General features: G+C 43.0%; 1 protein-coding gene across 1 annotated transcript in view; it reads left to right on the forward strand.

Annotated features, from left to right (window-relative positions):
* The window catches only part of GPC4 (glypican 4), a 214,880-nt gene extending 196,877 nt beyond the window's left edge, over nucleotides 1-18,003 (forward strand). The window contains 7 exon segments of the mRNA XM_030208703.1: nucleotides 1,324-1,454; nucleotides 2,886-2,949; nucleotides 2,952-3,031; nucleotides 3,428-3,518; nucleotides 3,521-3,560; nucleotides 12,225-12,397; nucleotides 14,233-18,003. Of these exon segments, the coding sequence (XP_030064563.1) occupies nucleotides 1,324-1,454; nucleotides 2,886-2,949; nucleotides 2,952-3,031; nucleotides 3,428-3,518; nucleotides 3,521-3,560; nucleotides 12,225-12,397; nucleotides 14,233-14,426 (773 nt within the window). The 3' untranslated portion in view covers nucleotides 14,427-18,003.
* Nucleotides 18,004-18,970: the final 967 nt, after the last annotated feature.

Below are 18,970 nucleotides of genomic sequence, written 5' to 3' on the forward strand. Positions count from 1 at the left end.
TTATTTTTTACTTTTCATCCCTTTGAATATTTTGAAAAGTTATTCATAAATTTACTAATATACAAATATGAATGTGCACTTATGTGGAATTGAACTTTAGTTTCACATATGCTAATGAAGTAAAGAGATAATAGGGTAGACAAAACCTGATGGTATGTTTTTTGGGTTTTTTTAAGTATTTGAAGGGTCGCTATAATTTCTTTAAACGGAAATATAATCCTGTTATAATCTTAAGAACTGCAGTTTGAATATTACTATAGAGTAAACTATAGGGTGCTATTTCAAGCTTATTAAACAGTAACAAAAAGGTGCTTCTGCTTCACAGACTGAGAAATGGAATGATGTTGATATACTCCTGAACACAAATGTTACTAAAATACAGGATCCTGTATGCCCTTAAAAGGAGAAATAACTATCATGGTTTAGATATCTCTTAATGTGGAAAGTGGTGTTGGCTTTTGAACAGAATATTTGGTTACTATTTTTAAACTAAATAATAATGGAAAGGGTATTTTATTTCTCATTCACACTTGATAAACTTAATATGGCTCTTTCTGTCTGCTATGAGAGAATTCCTTGTGGGAGAGGGGAGTAAAATGGTTTGCTCCAGTTCCACAGTTCAGACGGATTTGTATCAGTTTGCCTGCCTTCGCTCGGGCAAGTCCTGGAATGTTGCCCAGAGTACCATTTCCTGATAAAGAATGTGGGTCTGCGGTGGAATGTAGGTGGCTAATTTTCGTTTTTTAGCCCTACAGTGGCCTGTCATGAATACAGAGCCCTTTGTCAAATCTTTCCAAAATTTGACAAGCAGCTGACAAACAACATGGCTTGTAACAGTCCTCATGCAGGATTTCTTAATGGTTTTCTTGGCTACTCAAAAACATGTCATCGGTAGCTTTCAAGGCCAAAAATGTTTTGAATAACTTGATCAAGTGATGAAAAACTAGAATCTTGAGTGCTCTGAGCTGATCCTCCCATTCTGATCTGAACAAGTTTGACTGTGGTGTTGGACACAGATAGTATAACAGATTTTCAGATGACCGCTCAGTGGTTAGTTTACAGTTCAAAATAACTGACAAAACGTTAGGCCTGCTATACTTGTAATTAGAGGTGGGGAGGGGGGGGGGGGGAATCTAAGTTTAGTTAGCTTGTGTTGAAAATTCTTTCTAGTAGCTTAACTTTCTCATCTGCCCAAACCACAAACTTCTTTACAAGCAGCTCAACATAGCCATTTTTGTGAAGTTTTTTTCAATTTTGGCTTCACACTGTGCATGTGACCTCCAACGTGAATAACCTTTAATCTTGGTGGTTGATTTTTAACAGATGCAACGCTGATGGTGGCAGAAAGACTGGAAGGACCCTTTAACATTGAGTCTGTCATGGATCCAATTGACGTGAAAATTTCTGATGCAATTATGAACATGCAGGAAAACAGCATGCAAGTGTCACAAAAGGTAAAACTCAAAATAGTAGTGATTTTTCCTAAAGACAACCATTTAAGTATACCTTTAATAATGTGCGCACAAATCTTGAGGCTAGTGCAGTGCATTTAATTTTCTGTAGAGAAGTTTGTGTATAGTAGAATAAAGTTTGGCAGTGGCAATTTCTTAGAGCTAAGATGACCATCTAGCTAATCACTAGGATTACTGAAAAACTGAGAATTTCACTTTCCTCAGCTTCATGTCCTGCAGAACTTCTCTGCATCTGCCCTTTTCAACCCTGCTTCCTCACAGCTATGATTTTGGTCTTTGTTATGGTCTAGTTCAGACCTTGTTTGCATTTAGGAGCCAACTCAGAAATTTTGGAACCCTCCCCACCCCCATTCCCCAAGTTTGATTGAGGGAAGGGGGGCTAAAGAGGTGGAGGAGAGAACTCCTTTGATATATACTGTAGCCAGGGTTGCCAACTTTTGACAGAGAAAAACCTGACACCAGCCCGCCCCAAGTCCTTGGCCACACCTTCCTTCACACCCTGTACAACGGAATGTTCCACTGTTTCTTTTCTGTGTCTCTGTTTTTTCCTCTAGTTGCAGGGTCTCCTGTACATTTAACACTTCTCTCTCCATGTCCTCCATTCGTCTTCCCTCTGCATCCCTGATCTGTCCTGTCCAGCATTTCCTCTGTATCTCTGTCCCTATACTACCTCCATGCCCAGCATATCTTTCTGTGTCCCTATTCCTCCCCTCTCTTCCCTTCCTCCCACACAACCCACTCTGGGCCAGCATCTCTCCTAATCTCTCCCCTACCACCCCTCAAGGTTTGGCATCTCTCCCTCCTTCTGTGAGTCCTGTGTATCGACACCTCTCCAAACCCCTCCTCCTCCTCAACTGGTCTCTCTATCCTCCTCCCTCAGTCAGGTATTTATCTCCTTCCCCCTTCCTCACCTGGCAGATACAGAATATCTTTTTCTCTCTTCCTCCCCCTTTCCTGATGGATCCATTATCTTTCCCTCCCTTTTGTGGATTCAGCATTTCTTGAATCCTCCTCAGGAGATCTAGCATGTCTCCTCCTCCTCCCCTTGCTCGTTCTGAAGTCCCCTCTCTCTATGTCTCCTAGTCCAGGTAGCGTCTCGTCTGCTGCCTCTGTTTCCCTCCTCTCTCCCCCCCCCCCTCCCCCCAGGAACATCCATTGTCTCTCCCCCTGCATCCTTCAGGTCCTGAAATGCGCCTTCACTGACAAGCAGTATCCACAGTAATTCAGGCAAGTGGGTTCTGCTCATATCCGAGGCATGACCGCATCCTGCTCCATTATTGCCCCTCTAGACAGATGCTACTATCCTTAGTGGACAGCCTGGCTTGTTTACAGGTGTACTGTGGAATCATTCAAATATTTTAAAGATGTGCATAAGGATGTTTACCATTTCCGTACATTTTGTGGTTTTTCTAGGTTTTCCATGGATGTGGGCAGCCTAAAATACTTTCTCAAAGCCGATCTTCTCGCTCTGTCTCTGAAGGTGTTTCAGTGCTCGTTTTAGGCCATATAACCCAGAGGAAAGGCCAACTACAGCTGCTGGCACAAGTTTGGATCGACTGGTGAGTAATTTACCATTTTTATAGTTGCTTAATGGGATTAACCTCCAGAAGCCTCAGCTTATATGTGTGTTAGAGAAGAAGTTTACACTTGCACAGCTGTGCTCAGGGTGGTGTAGTTAGCTAGGTTTCTTGTCATCATCTTTCTTAAAACCAATTATGGAAACTGAGACTAGCAGCTTACTAGATGTTAAGGCCATACTCTTTAACAGGTGTAGGACATGAAGTACTCAGCCTGCAGAAACGGAGCACAGGCTTGATGTTAATTGTTTGGCATTCACTTGTTACCTCTTCAGTGTTTAGTATGAAGCTAATGGGTGCAGCTACAGTAGATATTTCCTATTTAGACTTTCAAGAATGTTTTGATAAGTGTAAGGTTTTCTCTTGTCCTTTAAATAGGTTACTGATGTGAAGGAGAAACTGAAAACAGCCAAAAAGTTTTGGTCCTCTCTTCCCGGAAGCATTTGCACGGATATGCTGATAGCTGGAGAGTTGATGAAGACAAGTGTTGGAATGGAAATGCAACAAGCAGGTCTGGATAGGCCTTCACCATGCTTCCACTGTGCTTCACTTTCTTGATGTTCGCTTCGAGGCAGCATATGAGTAGATGTTCTAAAACGCATATTTAAAATAGCCACATGTGTAATATACCAGTGTAATATTAGTGATACACCATACTTTGTGCACATAAAACTGACAGCAAAATCAAACTGGAGAAATTAAGATAATCGCTGCTAGATTCCTTTGTTCTTCCCTTTCCTTATTGTCTCTTAGAAGGTAACTTCTATTCTTTCTGCAATAACAGTTGATCTTGTGTGTGTGTGTGTGTGTGTGTGTATATATATATATATATATATATATATATATGTATATATGTATATATATATGAGAGGTAACTGACTCACCCGCAAATGCGCAGTAGAGAGTACTGTACTGGTCCATGCGCGGCACGTTACAGGTTTCTCCCGACGTCAGCTGTTCATAACCGCAACACCTACTACTACTTATCATTTCTAAAGTGCTATACTAAACGTATGCAGCACTGTAACAGCGACCCTCCTCTCTCCCCTGCCCCCCTCCAGCACCCATGTCCAGCGACTCTCTTCTCTCCCCTGCCCCCTCCAGCCACCCATGTCCAGCGACCCTCCTCTCTCCCCTGCCCCCCCTCCAGCCACCCATGTCCAGCGACCCTCTTCTCCCCCTGCCCCCCCATCCAGCCACCCAGGTTGTCCAGCGAATTCTTCGGGGCAGGCAGGAAAGACCCCAGTCTTGCCTGCCTGCCTGCTGCTGCCGGCGCTGACTCTCCCCTGCTTGCCGGATCGCAGCTGGAAGCTCGGCGGCCATTTTAAGAGCGATCCGGCAGCGGGGGAGAGTTGGCAGCGGGTAGGCAGGCAAGACTGGGGATCTTTCCTGCCTGCCCCGAAGAATTCGCTGGACAACCTGGGTGCTGGAGGGGGGGCAGGGAGAGAGAGGATGGTCGCTGGACATGGGGGGCAGGGGAGAGCGGAGGGTCGCTGGACATGGGTGGCTGGAGGGGGGCAGGGGAGAGAGGAGGGTCATAGTATAATAAAAGTATACTGTAGACATCCACTCTCATTTCTTGCTTTGGCTATTCATTACATTTTTAACACAAAATGTCGCCCATTTTAACAGGCTTTACGGGCTTGTATATATATAATATGTATGCAGGATTTGGAACTGGATAGTCTCAAGGCAGTCAAGTGAGAAAAGGAGCATGACGCAAAATGAGTTCAGAATATCACCCAACAGGACTGAGAGATCCAAGTTCAGTTTCAGACGATTCTTCTTACTGAGCCAGATGTACCAAGCATATCAATTGTAGATACAACATGGGAAAAATCCTTTACTATATCTGGTACATTTAGTGTAGCTTGATGAAGAAAGCAGTCAAGAAATTGTACACAGCGGTCCTTAGGTGGTCCCTTCATCATACTTTTCACAGTTGAAAAGTATGAATGACATCAAATGCATCAGCAGGCACCAGTAATTTAAATAAATGTATTTATTTATTGACATCAAGCTGAAAATCGTGGATCAAATATGAATCTATAATAGTCCTACTCCCCAAAAATGTATTTTTGCCTTTTCTTTTTTTTTTTTTTTTAGGTTTAAACAATTTTATTGATGATTCACATTATTACAAAACCAATAACGTAACCTTGGACAAATACAACGCATTTGGGTATACGCATCCATATCTTTTATCATCAATGATTTTATCATTTCCTCCCCCCCCCCCTTACACCAGATCCCCATAGCCAGCACTGTTTTGCCACATGAATATCCACTATAACATTGATATCTCCGAATACGCTGCTCTACATTTTGTGCTTGCCTTATCATAATCCCCGCTCTCCCCCCCCCCCCAATACTACTGTGATGCAAAGAAACTTTCATGAACTCTACACCTCATTAAGCATAAGCATACATGCCACTAGACAGAAATAAACCAGTGTTCTGAGACCTTACATTTGAGGAGACTTTCCCCCTCTCCTTTCTGTAGATCATTGTCATCAAAACCTGGACTTTGGCCACCTCCGAGAAGTAGACAACACCCTATTGCATGAATTGCTGTGAACTGCACAGATCAATATCTTTATAATGCGAACATTCCACTTAACTGTCCCATCTAAACATGCCCGCCCCACACAAAAATTAAACAGCCCCTACTACCCTCTACCACACCCTACCCGAACATACCAGACTTCTCTCCCTGCCCCCTATCCCTTACCGATCCCACCTTCCGCCCCCGCCCCAAGAGAAAAAAAAAAAAAAAAAACACTACCTGCTCTTCTCCTTCTTTCCTTCCTTACATACCATTTAATACTAAACTTCGTGCCCTAGCCGACATGATTGTATATACCCCCGCCAGATTCTCATAAATCTCTCTCTTGCCTTTGGGGAGGGTCCCATCGCCCGACGCTCATAGCAGCAAAAGATCATGGAGTTGATTTCTCCAATACCAAAAATCTGGAGGATCAACGCTAAGCCACCTATTCAAGATCAACTTTTTACCTAGGATACAGGCTTTAACGTATAAAAGCCGGGCACCCCTTTGTTGATAGCCAAATAATTCAAATTTGTCTAATAATATCCCTGAAGGGGACATGGGAATCCTAGCTTGCAATAGTCCCTCCAGATACTTAAAGATCTGCCTCCAATAGTTCTGCACTATGGGACAGCCCCAGAGGTAATGAAAGAATGTCCCCTCTGTCTGTTGGCACTTAGAGCATAGGGGGTCTGGCCCCCCCCCCCCCCCATCTTGAATACTTGGGGCCTTGGACATATATGCTCTATACAAAATTCTATAATGGCATTCTCTGAGAGCTGCATTGATCGATATGGCCGGGACACGAGCCACCAACTTTTATAGTCTAGGTGGAAATTGGGGTCTCTGCAAATCGTGTGCCCAGCGTGCCTCAATTGCACTCACGTCCTTTACTAATCCTTTCTCCCACAAAATCCGTATATTCCCGAAATGAAAGCCTGTCCCCCGGGACTGCGTTGAAGACTCCTCTGAGCTTTCTCCCATGCCCACTATTCAGACTGTTCGATGTGGAGGGTCCGCACATAATGCTCCAATTGCTGATACGCAAATTCATGTCTGATATCGATCCCTACCCCCAATGCACCCAAACTCAGTAACCCTCCTCTGTACCCAGAACATGTTCCAATCGTGTAATGCCCATGAGGCCCAACTACGAAATACTGGGTTTTTCTGAGCCGGGAGAAAATAATGGGTTACCGTGCAGCGGCATGAGGTCCGTATATCACCGCTGATAATCCCCAAGTTCTAGTTAGATCCTTCCAGGCCCCCCTCAGGGGTCCCAACAACAGACTATTCTTAAATGTCCCTGGTAACGCTTGCCTCGGACCCTGTAATAAAAAATAGAAATGATATGGATGAAAAAATTCCCTTTCTAACTGCCTGGGCGTATAGTCTTGCCTGTCCAACAACCAGCTCCCTAAGTGCCGCATAATACATGCTTGGTTATAGCCTTAATATCCGGTACCCCTATACCCCCCTCCCTCCAAGATCCTAACATTAAGTCCATGGGGAGCTTAGGCTTCTCCCCCCCCAGAGGAAAACTCCCAGGTGTTTATAGAAATTGCCTCACGTCCCCCCCATGGAGTCGCAGTGGCAACACCTGAAACGTGTAAAGCCATCTGGGGAATTCCACCATAACGAAACAGTTGTATCCGCCCATGGAGCGTGAGCGGCAGCTCCGCCCATTTTCGCAACCTAACTCTCATGTTATCCAGCAAGCGAGTGAGATTTAGATGATAAAAAATCTGAAGTCTGCATAGCTATCTGTACCCCCAAATACGTGATATGTTGTTGAGCCCATCTCAGCGGAAAATACTCCCCCCATTCACGTCTTACTTCATCTGAAGCCGTTAGAGCTAGGGATTTGGTTACATTGATTTAAAGCCCGCGTAATCCCCGTACTCATGAAATAATTCTAACAGCGCCACCAGGGACTTCTTAGGATGCGTTAGATGAACTAGAATATCGTCTGCAAATGCAGAAACCTTGAACGTAGACTTGCCCAGCTCACTCCCATCACCTCAGGGTGGGACTCTATTGCTCGTATCAAGGGATCCAATGTAAGAATGAACAGTAGCGGGGATAAAGGGCACCCCTGTCTTGTGCCCCGCCTTATCGAGAATACCTCAGATCTCTCTCCATTAACCCAGATGTAAGCCTGCGGGTTCAAATAAAGGGCTTCCACTGCATCCCTGAAAAATCCCTCAATTCCCACCTTCTGTAAGACCGCAAACATGAAGCGCCATGCAACTCTGTCAAATGCCTTCTCTGCGTCAAAACTGATTAGCAGAGAAGGCACTTTCCGCTCCCCCACCTTCTCCAAGGAGGCTATAATCGCCCTCAAATTACTGACCACTGCCCGTCCTCTCACAAAACCTACTTGCGGTGATGCTATCAAGTCTGGAAGCACCCTTGCCAGCCTATTAGCCAAATTTTGCATATAATTTAATGTCACTATTTAGCAAGGAGATTGGCCGATAGGCCCCCATCTCCTCTGGGTTTTTCCCCGGTTTTCAGTAACACTATCACTTTAGCTATATTGAAGGTATCCAATGCGGGCTCTGAATTGGCCAGGGAGTTAAACAACTTCAAAAGGGGGGGAGTCACCAGCTCCTGTAATGTTTTATAAAAGCCACACCATATCCATCTGGGCCCGGTGCTTTGTGTATTCACTCTGCTGTTCGCCAGCATCAACTCACCCTCCACTATAGGTGCATTGAGGAGTTTTGCCTGGGCCGAGGAAATCGAACGGGGGCCTCTACATTCTCTAAAAACATCATGCTATCCGTTATCAGTCCCTCTGTCCCCATACAACTCCTTGGTAATACCTCTGAAACCCTGCCACTATATCCTGTGGAGATTTAACATGTTACCTGCCTGGTCCTTTACCTGTAAAATTCTGCTCGGCCCTTTCTTCCCTCTAGCTCAAGCGCCCTAGCAAGCTCCCTGCCTTGTTTCCGTACATGTACAACTGATGCTTATAATATTGTTGCGATTTTGAACTCGTTCATGCAGCAGTTCATTTAATTCTCTCTGAGATGCAAGTACGCTAACTTCTGCCTCTTACCGTCGGATTTACCCCGAACTTTATACGCTGATTCCTCACCTCTCGTTCCAATCTTAAAATCTCTTGATCTCGTCTTTTCTTAATCCACGCCCTATAAGCAATGATCTCACCTCTGAGGACAGCCTTTGCTGTCTCCCAGTACAAACTGGCCTGTTCCACATGCATCCTGTTGTGGACCGCAAATTCTCTCCATTTCTCTCTCAGAAATGCCTGAAACTTCGCATCCCTGTAAAGCTCCAGCGGAAATTTCCATCCTCCTCCCTTACTTTCTCCCCCTGTTTGTTCCAAGATCACCCAAAGTAGAGAATGATCTGAAATCTCACATGGGCCTATCTCCGCCTCAACCACCTTTGAAAATAAAGTATCTGAGAGAAAAATATAATCAATACGGGACATGGTTGAGTGCGTTCTTGATAGATGAGTATAATCTCTGCATGTTGGGTGTAAAATTCTCCACACATCTACCAAGTTTAGTGTAGAGCACAAGAAAGGCAGGCCTCTTTCATAATAAGCCTGACTTTGTCCTCTCCCGCTACTTTTGTCTACCAATGGGTTATAACTATGTTAAATCCCCACCTAAATTATATTACCCTTTGGTATGGAGCCAACAATGTCAAAATCTCCCTATAAATTTTTCTCAAAAGTATTCGGTGCATAGACATTGCAAAGTACATATGTAAAACCCCCCATTCCACCTCCACTAATACATATCTGCCTTCTGCACTCCTCTTTACCCCTTTGATGGAAAGATGCAGCCCCTTACGGAAAGTATTAATACCCCTGCCTTTTTATTGCAAGCCGGGGAGCCTATCGCTCCTCCCACCCATCCTTGTTGGAATTTGGCATGCTCTGCGGCTGACAGATGCGTCTCCTGCAAAAATACTATATCTGCTTGCATGGCGGTTCAAAGCTTGTAAAAGTTTTTTCCGCTTTATGGGCGACGAAACTCCCCCCACATTCAGGAAACAAACTTAAAATGACCTAGTCCCCTCTCTTATCTTATGTATAGCCAGCCTCTACTTTTACAGCCTTGGGAACACACCCCCAGCCCTGGGTGCCCTCCCCCATCTCCACCACTGCTGCTGGACAACGATCCCTAAGGAAAGAGAGAAGAGCAGAAACCAATAAAAACCACAACAACAAACAAAACCCCTCTTCCTCCCCCCCTTGTCATCTCCCTCCCCTCTCCTCCCCTTGCCCAAACCCTCCCCTCTTACCCCCCCCCCAAAGAAACAGATCTGAGTCCTGTCTAGAGAACTTGTCACGTTTCCGCCCCGCCCCCTCCTTTACAGCACAACTATAATCTTGAACCATTAGCAAACCCCATCCCCCAAGTACCACAGTTAACCATGCTTTTAAAACGACCGTTCCTATACTTCTATAATTTTATCTTCACACGTTTGCACTTATATTCCTAACATTAACAAAACAAGTCCCCCCCCCTCACAATCAATCAGTAACCCCCATATCTCTCACTTTAAACAGGGAGAAAGACATATGCACTCTCTTTTAGTGTCCGTAGAATGATTCCTTGCAGACTCTGAGCTTCCCTCTCAGTTCCTTCTAGGTAGCTTTCTTTCTTCTGGCTCTCACCAGGATCAGCGCTCCTGTTTCTTTCGCTGCGACTTCCACGCCGCCATCTAACTGTTTGGCAAATTTTAGGGCTTCGGTCGGTGAGCTGAAAATCGAAGCTTGCCATCCTGCTGCACTCGCAGCCGCGCTGGATACAGTAAGGCAAATCTAACTTTCTTCTTAAACAGCTCTGAGCATGCTTCTCCATATTGCTTCCGTTGTAATGCCACAGCCGCAGAGAAATCTTGAAAGCATAAAATGATGTGCTGTTCATATGCAACTTTCCACGTCTGCCTCCAGGCTCTCAGAATCTCTTGTTTATGGGAGTAATTAGGATTTTACATATTACTACCCTGGGACGTCCTGCTGCTTGCCTTAGCTGGCCCAAACGATGTGCTCTCTCTATTTTTAAGGTCTTTTCAGAGCCTGCAAATTCAGTGCTTTGGGCAGCCAGGATTCCAGGAACTCCCTTAAATCAACCTCTCGTAGGGACTCAGGAAATCCAACCAACCGGAGGTTATTCCTTCTCGCCCGGTTCTCAAGATCTTCTAGCTTCTGCTCTACCTGCTCAACTTTTTCCGCCATTCCTCATGCTGGCTGGCCTGCTGCGTGCAACGGTCTTCTATATCAGACAGTCTTTGCTGATATCCTGCCATATCTGTGCGCAGCCCCTCTATTTTACCATCTACCGCATCCAACTTTTCAGCAATCTTTGGCAGTTTTAAGTCCACAGAGGTCTCCAGCAGCTGCGAGACCTCAGCTGCAATTTCAGCCGCCCAAACGGAGCTTACAGTTTCTCCCGAGGGGGCCAGGGTCCCACCATCTTACTGTCCCCAGCTCGCCCTCGTGCTCCGTCTTTCTCTGTGTTTTGGAGGTCATCGCAGGTGCACCAAATTAGTTCCTTTAGGACTTTTCAACGTGCCCAACTTATTTGTTCTGTTCGTGGGTTTCCAAATCGCCTCTCGTGCTGTCCAAGGGTAGATTTATCTTAGGGGCCTCGGAGCTCTGCCCTGCGGCATCCTACCCTCTGCCTAGCATCACGTGACCGCTCTTTGCCTTTTCTTTATTTTGGAAGACCTGTTGGTTGGATAATGTGGGAGCTCTTCTTTTTGGGACTGGAGATTTCTTAATATTTGAATGTTTCGTTTGGTAGTAATGGTTTGTACAGAAAGCATAGCATTCGGTGTTGTTGATTGGCTTAAACAAGATAAATGCCAGTACTGTAATTGATTAGAAAACCATATTACTATGGCCAGTTATATGCAGGAGCTGATATTAGGGAATAACCTTGAAAATGTGTTTCAGTGAAACATGTGCCATGTCAGATCAAAAGTTCCCCTGAGCCAACCGGTATTGAAATTCAATTTGAAAAGATGAGTACTAAGTAAATTTATTTAAAAGTTTAAAGTAATTAAAGATATAAAAACTTGAAAATTAGGAGGGAGGCAGGTTTGAACCAATGATGGTATAAGTACATAAATCGCTGTGTAAAAATCTATTGAACATAGCATTATATGGCTCAGGTTCATACATTAATGTAATTAAAACTTGGTTGGATACATCTGGATATTTGGGTCTGCTGAAGATTAAACAGAGCCTAGTTATTGCAGTTCTGTAATTGATTGTCCCCGAATCACTAGTCAGTTGACTGAATGTATGCGCTCCAAGATTTTGCCACCCAAAGCTGAAAGTTTATATATTTTCTTTCTCATTGCTTAAAACATTCAGTTTAAATAATTTGAACTTTTGTGTTCAAATAATTTGTAAGTGTATCCAGTAGCCAGCGTTTGCCCCTTATTCTAAAGATAGTTTTCATTCAGAGCTCAGTGTTACCACAGCAGATAACTTATCTTGACTAAGCCACACTGAGCCCGCAAATAGGTGGGAAAATGTGGGATACAAATGCAATAAATAAATAAAAATAAAATATATATATGTTTATAGGAAAATATTTCACATTTAAAGCTTGTGTGTATAATCTGTGTTAGGTACCCGTTTCCAGTGACTGCAAATGGATTAGCCAACCAAGCACATAATCCTGATGTGAAAGTGGATATTACCAAGCCAGACATAGTGATCCGTGGTCAAATCATGAACCTTCGAAGAATGACTAATAAAATGAAAAATGCTTACAATGGTATCGATGCTGATATTGGCATAAGTAAGTATACTTGCAGTGTCAGTTTGGTGCTTGGTTGTATGTGGAAGAAACTTGGGAATTTTGACTCGCCAGCTTTCTTCTGCTCCTTTGAACTTCAGTTTAGTTGGAGCCAGAGGCGTATCTGGCCTCCGGCGGTAGGGGGGGCCAGAGCCAGAGGGAGGGGGGCACATTTTAGCCCCCCCCCCCTCCGCCGCCAGCCCTCCCCCGCTGCTTTTTCTTACTTTTGCGCAGAGGTCCGCTTCCTCCTGGGCCTTTAAAAATATTTCTTCAGCTGGCGCACCGTCAGACTCCGAACTGGATTCATCCGCTCAACTCCAGCACGTCGGCCACGGCGGACGAAGAACTTGAAAGACGTCACCTCGGGTTGGCTGGCGGGGGTTGGGGTCCCCCGCCAGCTGAAGAAATATTTTTAAAGGCGCAGGAGGAAGCGGACCTCTGCGCAAAAGTAAGAAACGGCAGCGGGGGAGGGCTGGCGGCGGGAGGGGGGCCAGGGCGAAATCTGCGGGGGCCCAGGCCCCTGTGGCCCCACGCAGATACGCCCCTGGTTGGAGCAGGGCTGGGATCCTTCTAACATGTGCTTTCACTAAATGTTACGTTGGGATTTTCTCCTCCTATTTTATATTCTTCTTTCCCCTTTCCCTAATCATACCTAGTCTGGGTTATTGCAGTGAAGGCCTTGGGCCAGGGACCGTGCATTAGAGATCCTTCTGGAATACTGCTGTCATGGGCCCTGAATTTGGCTACTAGCCTCCTAATTCTGTATAGTGTGCCAGAAGTTAGACACCAATTTGGCACATAGATTTCTCGCCACAATGGCAGTTTACGAGCCAAAATGGGGGGAAGGTGGCAGTTATGCACATAAGTGCACCTGGGCTCTATTCTGTAACTCCTAAGTGCTCCAGCACAGTGTTTCCCAAGTGTAGTCCTGGAGTACCCTTTGTCAGTCAGGTTTTCAGGATGTCCACAATGAATATGTATGAAAGATTTGCACATAATGGAGTCACGGTATGCAAATCAAGTACATGCAATTCATCATTGATATCCTGAAAACCTGACTGGCAAGGGGTACTCCAGGACTGGACTTGGGAAACACTGCTCTAGCACATAATTGCAAGGGGGAGGGGGGGTTGATATGGGAGGGTCATGGGCATTCCAACCATTCAGCACATGCTTTATATAATATCAGCTGTGTGCACAAGGTGCTGCATTTAGGCGTGAATACTTACACCTGTCAGAGAGTGGGTATAAATGTTTATGCCTAAATTTACGCACAGTATTGTTCACTTATCCTAGTATTCTATAACAGATGTGGTGTGCAAATTTGCAATTAAATAGAACACTAGCTTAGTACTCAGCTTTTTGACACTGAACTTGTGATAAGTAAATGATTGCCTTCCCTAGGTGTTGCTCTAAAGCAATGACCTACTTCCCCCCGGTTGACCTGGAACAAGTCAAAGACCCAGCTCAGGTATCAAACCACGTACCGTACCTTCTAAATGACAGTGCACATCTCTGCTGCTGAGCCATCAGATTGAATTAAGATTGGAATCAAATTATTTGAATTTTGGTAAACATCTGAAACTTGGCTATTTCAGAAGCATCCATCTAACCAGTAATTCTCTTTTGATTTTCAGTAGTACTGGTAGTTTTTTAGTTTTTGTATTCTTCCATGTTAGGCTACACTGCCACTGTTATTGTAAACTGCCTCGAGCTTTATTGTATTAGATGGGTATATAAGACTAAGGTATTGTATTACAGCAGTCCAAGCAGCTTGTTGAAAGTCCAGAGAGACAAGCGAAAGGTTAAAGAAAAGTAAACTGTGCTTGCCTTTACAGATGATTACAGTAGCGGAGAAGGGAGTGCAAGTGGCTGTGAGGGTGACTCTAATTCAGAGTTTCATTTCAATGAAATTGTGAAAACCTCGAGGATGAATGAGACTTCGAATGGGAACTCTGCCACCACCATTGGCCTATCACACATAGCCTTACTCACTAGTCTCATCTTGGCTATGCAAAGACAGTGGAGATAATTGCATAAATTTGGAAGCAAAAGACAATATTCAAGCACCTTTTTCCACTTTTTATACCATCTAGTGACTTTGCTCTCAAGTTAATGGACAACAGTGTACAGTTTTTTTACTATGTTGCCACTGGTTTTGAAGTGTGTTCTACACGGTCTGGAAAAAGGGGTAATGGACACTGCTTCTGTCCCATTCAGCAAGGATCAAGTAAGGTGGTCAACTCAACTGTATATACAGACTTGTAGTTAGCTATGCATTCTCTTTTTATCACATTTCCTGTTTTTTTTTTTTTTTTTTTTTTTTGTATCTTAACTACATTTCCTACCAAGAAAACCAGGGTCATATCTTGGCATGTAACAAGCAAGTTTCAGAATATGAAATATCTGTGTACAGAAGTAAATTTTATTTATCATGTTATCTTATAGAAAAAAAAATGAAGCGCCCATTAAGCAGAAAATGTTTCCTGTAATTAATTGGCCAAAATGCTTTATTTGACGAGAGAATTTTTTTTTTTAATACGTACAATAACACTGTTCATCACAAGCCTATTAAGGTCTGGTATAAGTTCCATTTAATTTATTTAGGGTTAGTCGAAGAATCTATGAGAATTCTAGTCGTAAGCCAAGGTGAGATATGTTGTCCACACCCCACTATTTTCCCCTACATGTACCATAAATATGATCGAAGACTTCCTGTTTCGACAAACAAAGAAATGGAGTATGGTCCACCTTGATGTAACTCCTGGTTTTGTTCTAACATTTTAACCAATGCAAACAACATTTATGTTTGACATGTAGAAAGCCCTTGTAGATGGGCTGATGACTTTGTATAGGCCATGTTTGCAAGTAGCATCTTCCTCTTACCAGTCAGAAGTCGAAAGGGGCTCTGTAGAGTTGACAGGGTTAGTAAGAAGTATGTAACCCAAGCGAGACAGGAGGCTGTGTCTCTCACATCATCTCACAGAGGCAATGAACTTGAAAGCTGGGGTGGAGACCACACTACTCTAGTGTTTTGACTGGCCAGTCCATGAGATAGCAGTAGCATGGACTCAGAGTTCCTTTCACTATGTCCTTTCACTATGTCCAAGCCTGAAGAAAAGAAGCAAGTACCAAATCGTAAGGGAAAAGGAAGCATTCGGTTAACAAAGGAGTTCTAAAATGTTTTGCAGGTGAAGTAAAATTTATTCTGTAGGGTTTTTTTCCCCACCTTTAACAACTAGCACATATTTTTCAGCTTCAAGAATAAAGACTAAGGGCCCTGTTTACTAAGCAGCGCTAAGGACGCTTTAGCGCTTTTAGTGCACACTAATGATTAGCATGTGTTAAATGCTAAGTCACCTGTAGGAACATATGGGGCAACTCTAGTGTTTAGCACACGCTAAAAATGCTAGGGCGGCTTAGTAAACAGGTCCCTAGATGTTTTTTAAAATTAAGTCCAGCTTTTTGTTACCTCTGTTCTTAGATCACAATCTTAATTACTTGTAAACATTAGCTCAGGGTCAGCATTTCATTTAACCTGTTTCAATAAACCAAAAGTGTGTTTCTTTTATCACAGACAGATAAGTGAATTACTGGGCTGTTGCACACACAACCCTACAGGCTTGGTGTCATTAGAAGTAACAAAGTTATTTATTTAAACATGTTAGTAATAGGTGTATTGTGACTAGATTTTTTTTTTCTTTTAGAAAACAAATCATTGAAATTTCAAACTGAGAACAATTTAATTTGTGTGGGGAAAATAGATTGTAAATAACAGTTGCCTTATAGAAATTGGGAAAATGTGCTGATACTTAGTAACTACCTCATTTCTGAGGAATTTCCTTTTTAACTTTAAGGGCTGCTCTACTTGGTTAAAAAAAAAGGAAAAAAAAAAAAAGTAAATCTGGTGTCCAAACATAGCTCAAACAGCTATCTCCATAGACCTGGTTAGATTGTGGTTTTAATTTAGGGTCTAAAGTGCTTCAGCTGTTTTTGCTCAGTTGAGTCACCCCCAACATCAGAGAGTTTTCTGAACTAAACATCATTTGAGGCCTCTCCAACTTTCTCTGGATTCAGTTTGCTGCTTGGTAGTGTTCGCAATATTTAAATCCTCCACTGCTTTGATTTCAGCCCTGATCTAAACAGTTCTTAGATGTACTACCATTATAAATATTTAAAAGGTCTACATGGAATAACCCTTCTGGCATTTAACAAGCTAGTAGGCCTTAAACAAATGCTGGGTTCAGAGATGTCATTTGGAAATAAAAGCCTCGTATAGAGCAGCGTCTTTCCCCCCCCCCCCACCCCCCCCCCCTAAAATTCCAGTTCTGGTGTGCAGGTACTAATAGTTAAGGAAGTGCCCTTGTAAATTCTTTGGCTCTTAAACTCTGCCCAGCATATAGCTAGTAACTAAGCCATCACTTGACTTAAAATTTTCTTATCTAAGGGGGTTGTTTACTAAAGCTTAGCTCGAGTTACCTACAGCAGGGCCCATAGGAATAAAGTGGGCTGTGTTGCAGATAATTTGAGCTAAGCTTTATTAAATAACCCCCTAAATGTTTTATTCATTTTGATAAGAGCTACACCAGAAATTTTCACTGAGTTGTGTTGAACTATCTAACTCCTCTGTATCAAATACAAGCCACTGGAGTGGGATTCAGAAGCAAAGAAAGATCCGGGTTTCTTTTGTTTCTGTTCATCATACAGCTATATAATTCATGCAAGGCGTCCATAGATGTGCACTTTTATAATCGGACATCCCACTGACCACTAAAATGGAAAGCTATTTTCTATTTAGAGATGCAAGGGGGCTTTTTTTTTTTTTTGTGGGGGGGGGGGGTCGGAGGGTAGAGAGAACATTTAATTGTCCCTGTTAGCCTTATAAAATTCAGTTCTCCTGGTTCAATGAGCAATCCAAACCATTACCCTTTTAAAGCCTTACTTTAGAGACCAGTCCATATTGGTAACCACATGTATAGTAAATATTCATATTTATTAAAGCTAGGAAGCCAGCAATAAGTAGTTTATACAAAAAAGAAATATAATACGTACTATGGTCCATTAGCCATGCTGCAAAATCATTTGTGAGGGCGAGTGAAAAGAATGTTCTTCCTTCATTAGTTAACAATCATCTTTTTAATAGCTATAAACTGTTTCACTCTACTCTTGATACAACTTTTGGGAATAAAAAAACTCAACTTAACCAGCCTGAAGAGCTACAGAAATTGAAAATAAAAAGAAGCAATAGAAAAAAACAAAAAGTATAGTGCATGCAGCAAAAGTATTCTGAATGACCTGTTTTTATGGGGATGTATATTTGGTAAACTGATAATGGACCAAAAATTCAATATTAGGGGTTTTTTTTTCCCTTGGTTGTGCTGGTTAGGGGACAATGATTTCACTTCCTGTTAAGATCATTCAGCTCATCCTGAGTCGACGCTTGGCTTGAAGGAACAGCCATAACATTAAGGTTTGAATGCAGCCGTTTGTAGGCTGTGGTAATTGGTTTAATATCCCTTAAAATACAGAACCACAGCTCTCTAAGTCTTTCATTTGTATTCTTTAACTGTCTATTTTCATTGCTGCAATTAAACTTGTCCTTAACTACATGAGAAATGTTTTTGTTCAAAACAGATTCTTATGCATTCTTTGCATTGTGAGTTGTGAACTGTCCATTATTAAGTTTTTGCTTGTTCTCACCAGATAAATGAAACGTTCTTTCACTGTATATTGCAGCTGTGGCTTTTTCCTGTATGTTTGATCAAAAGGTTGAGGATTGATTGAAAATTCTGCGTCTGCCGTATCTTGAGAACATGTATTTCTGCTAGTCTGTGCTAAAATGAAATGTTTGGAGATAATGGTTTATTAATATGAAATATTTGGACAAAACCTGACATAAACTGAAATCTTCACACGCTGAACTATTCTATCAGCCTGACAGGGCATGCATTTGTTTGCAGTTCCTCTTCCTGGCGAAAGTAAAATATAGATAAAGAGGGACTTTTCTGTGGGTTTTCTTATAAATGGGCCATTTTACTAAGCTGCATTAGGCGCTTGCACGTGTCTAATGCAGCAAAAAAAAATGGAGTACTGCAGGACACGCTACAGCGTCATGTGATAGTTTTTGAATGTGCACACACTAATAGGCACTCAATTTTGTGTTGTCTTTTTTTTGGGGGGGGGGTGTCAGGGGCAGAGAGCGAGGAGTGGCCTAGTGGTTAGAGTGGTGGACTCTGGTCCTGGGGAACTGAGGAACTGAGTTCGATTCCCACTTCAGGCACAGGCAGCTCCTTGTGACTCTGGGCAAGTCACTTAACCCTCCATTGCTCCATGTAAGCCGCATTGAGCCTGCCATGAGTGGGAAAGCGCGGGGTACAAATGTAACAAAATAAAATAGATGCTATTGGAGATTCTACATGGAATGTTGCTACTATTGGAGATTTTAGATGGGATGTTGCTAGATGGAATGTTGCTATTCCACTAGCAACATTCCATGTAGAAGCCTGCGTGGCCACATTGGTGATCTGCAAGGGCCAACTTCTATATGGAATGTTGCTAGTGGAATAGCAACATTCC

This window comes from Microcaecilia unicolor, chromosome 7, assembly GCF_901765095.1.
Source record: "Microcaecilia unicolor chromosome 7, aMicUni1.1, whole genome shotgun sequence".
Lineage (NCBI taxonomy): Eukaryota > Metazoa > Chordata > Amphibia > Gymnophiona > Siphonopidae > Microcaecilia > Microcaecilia unicolor.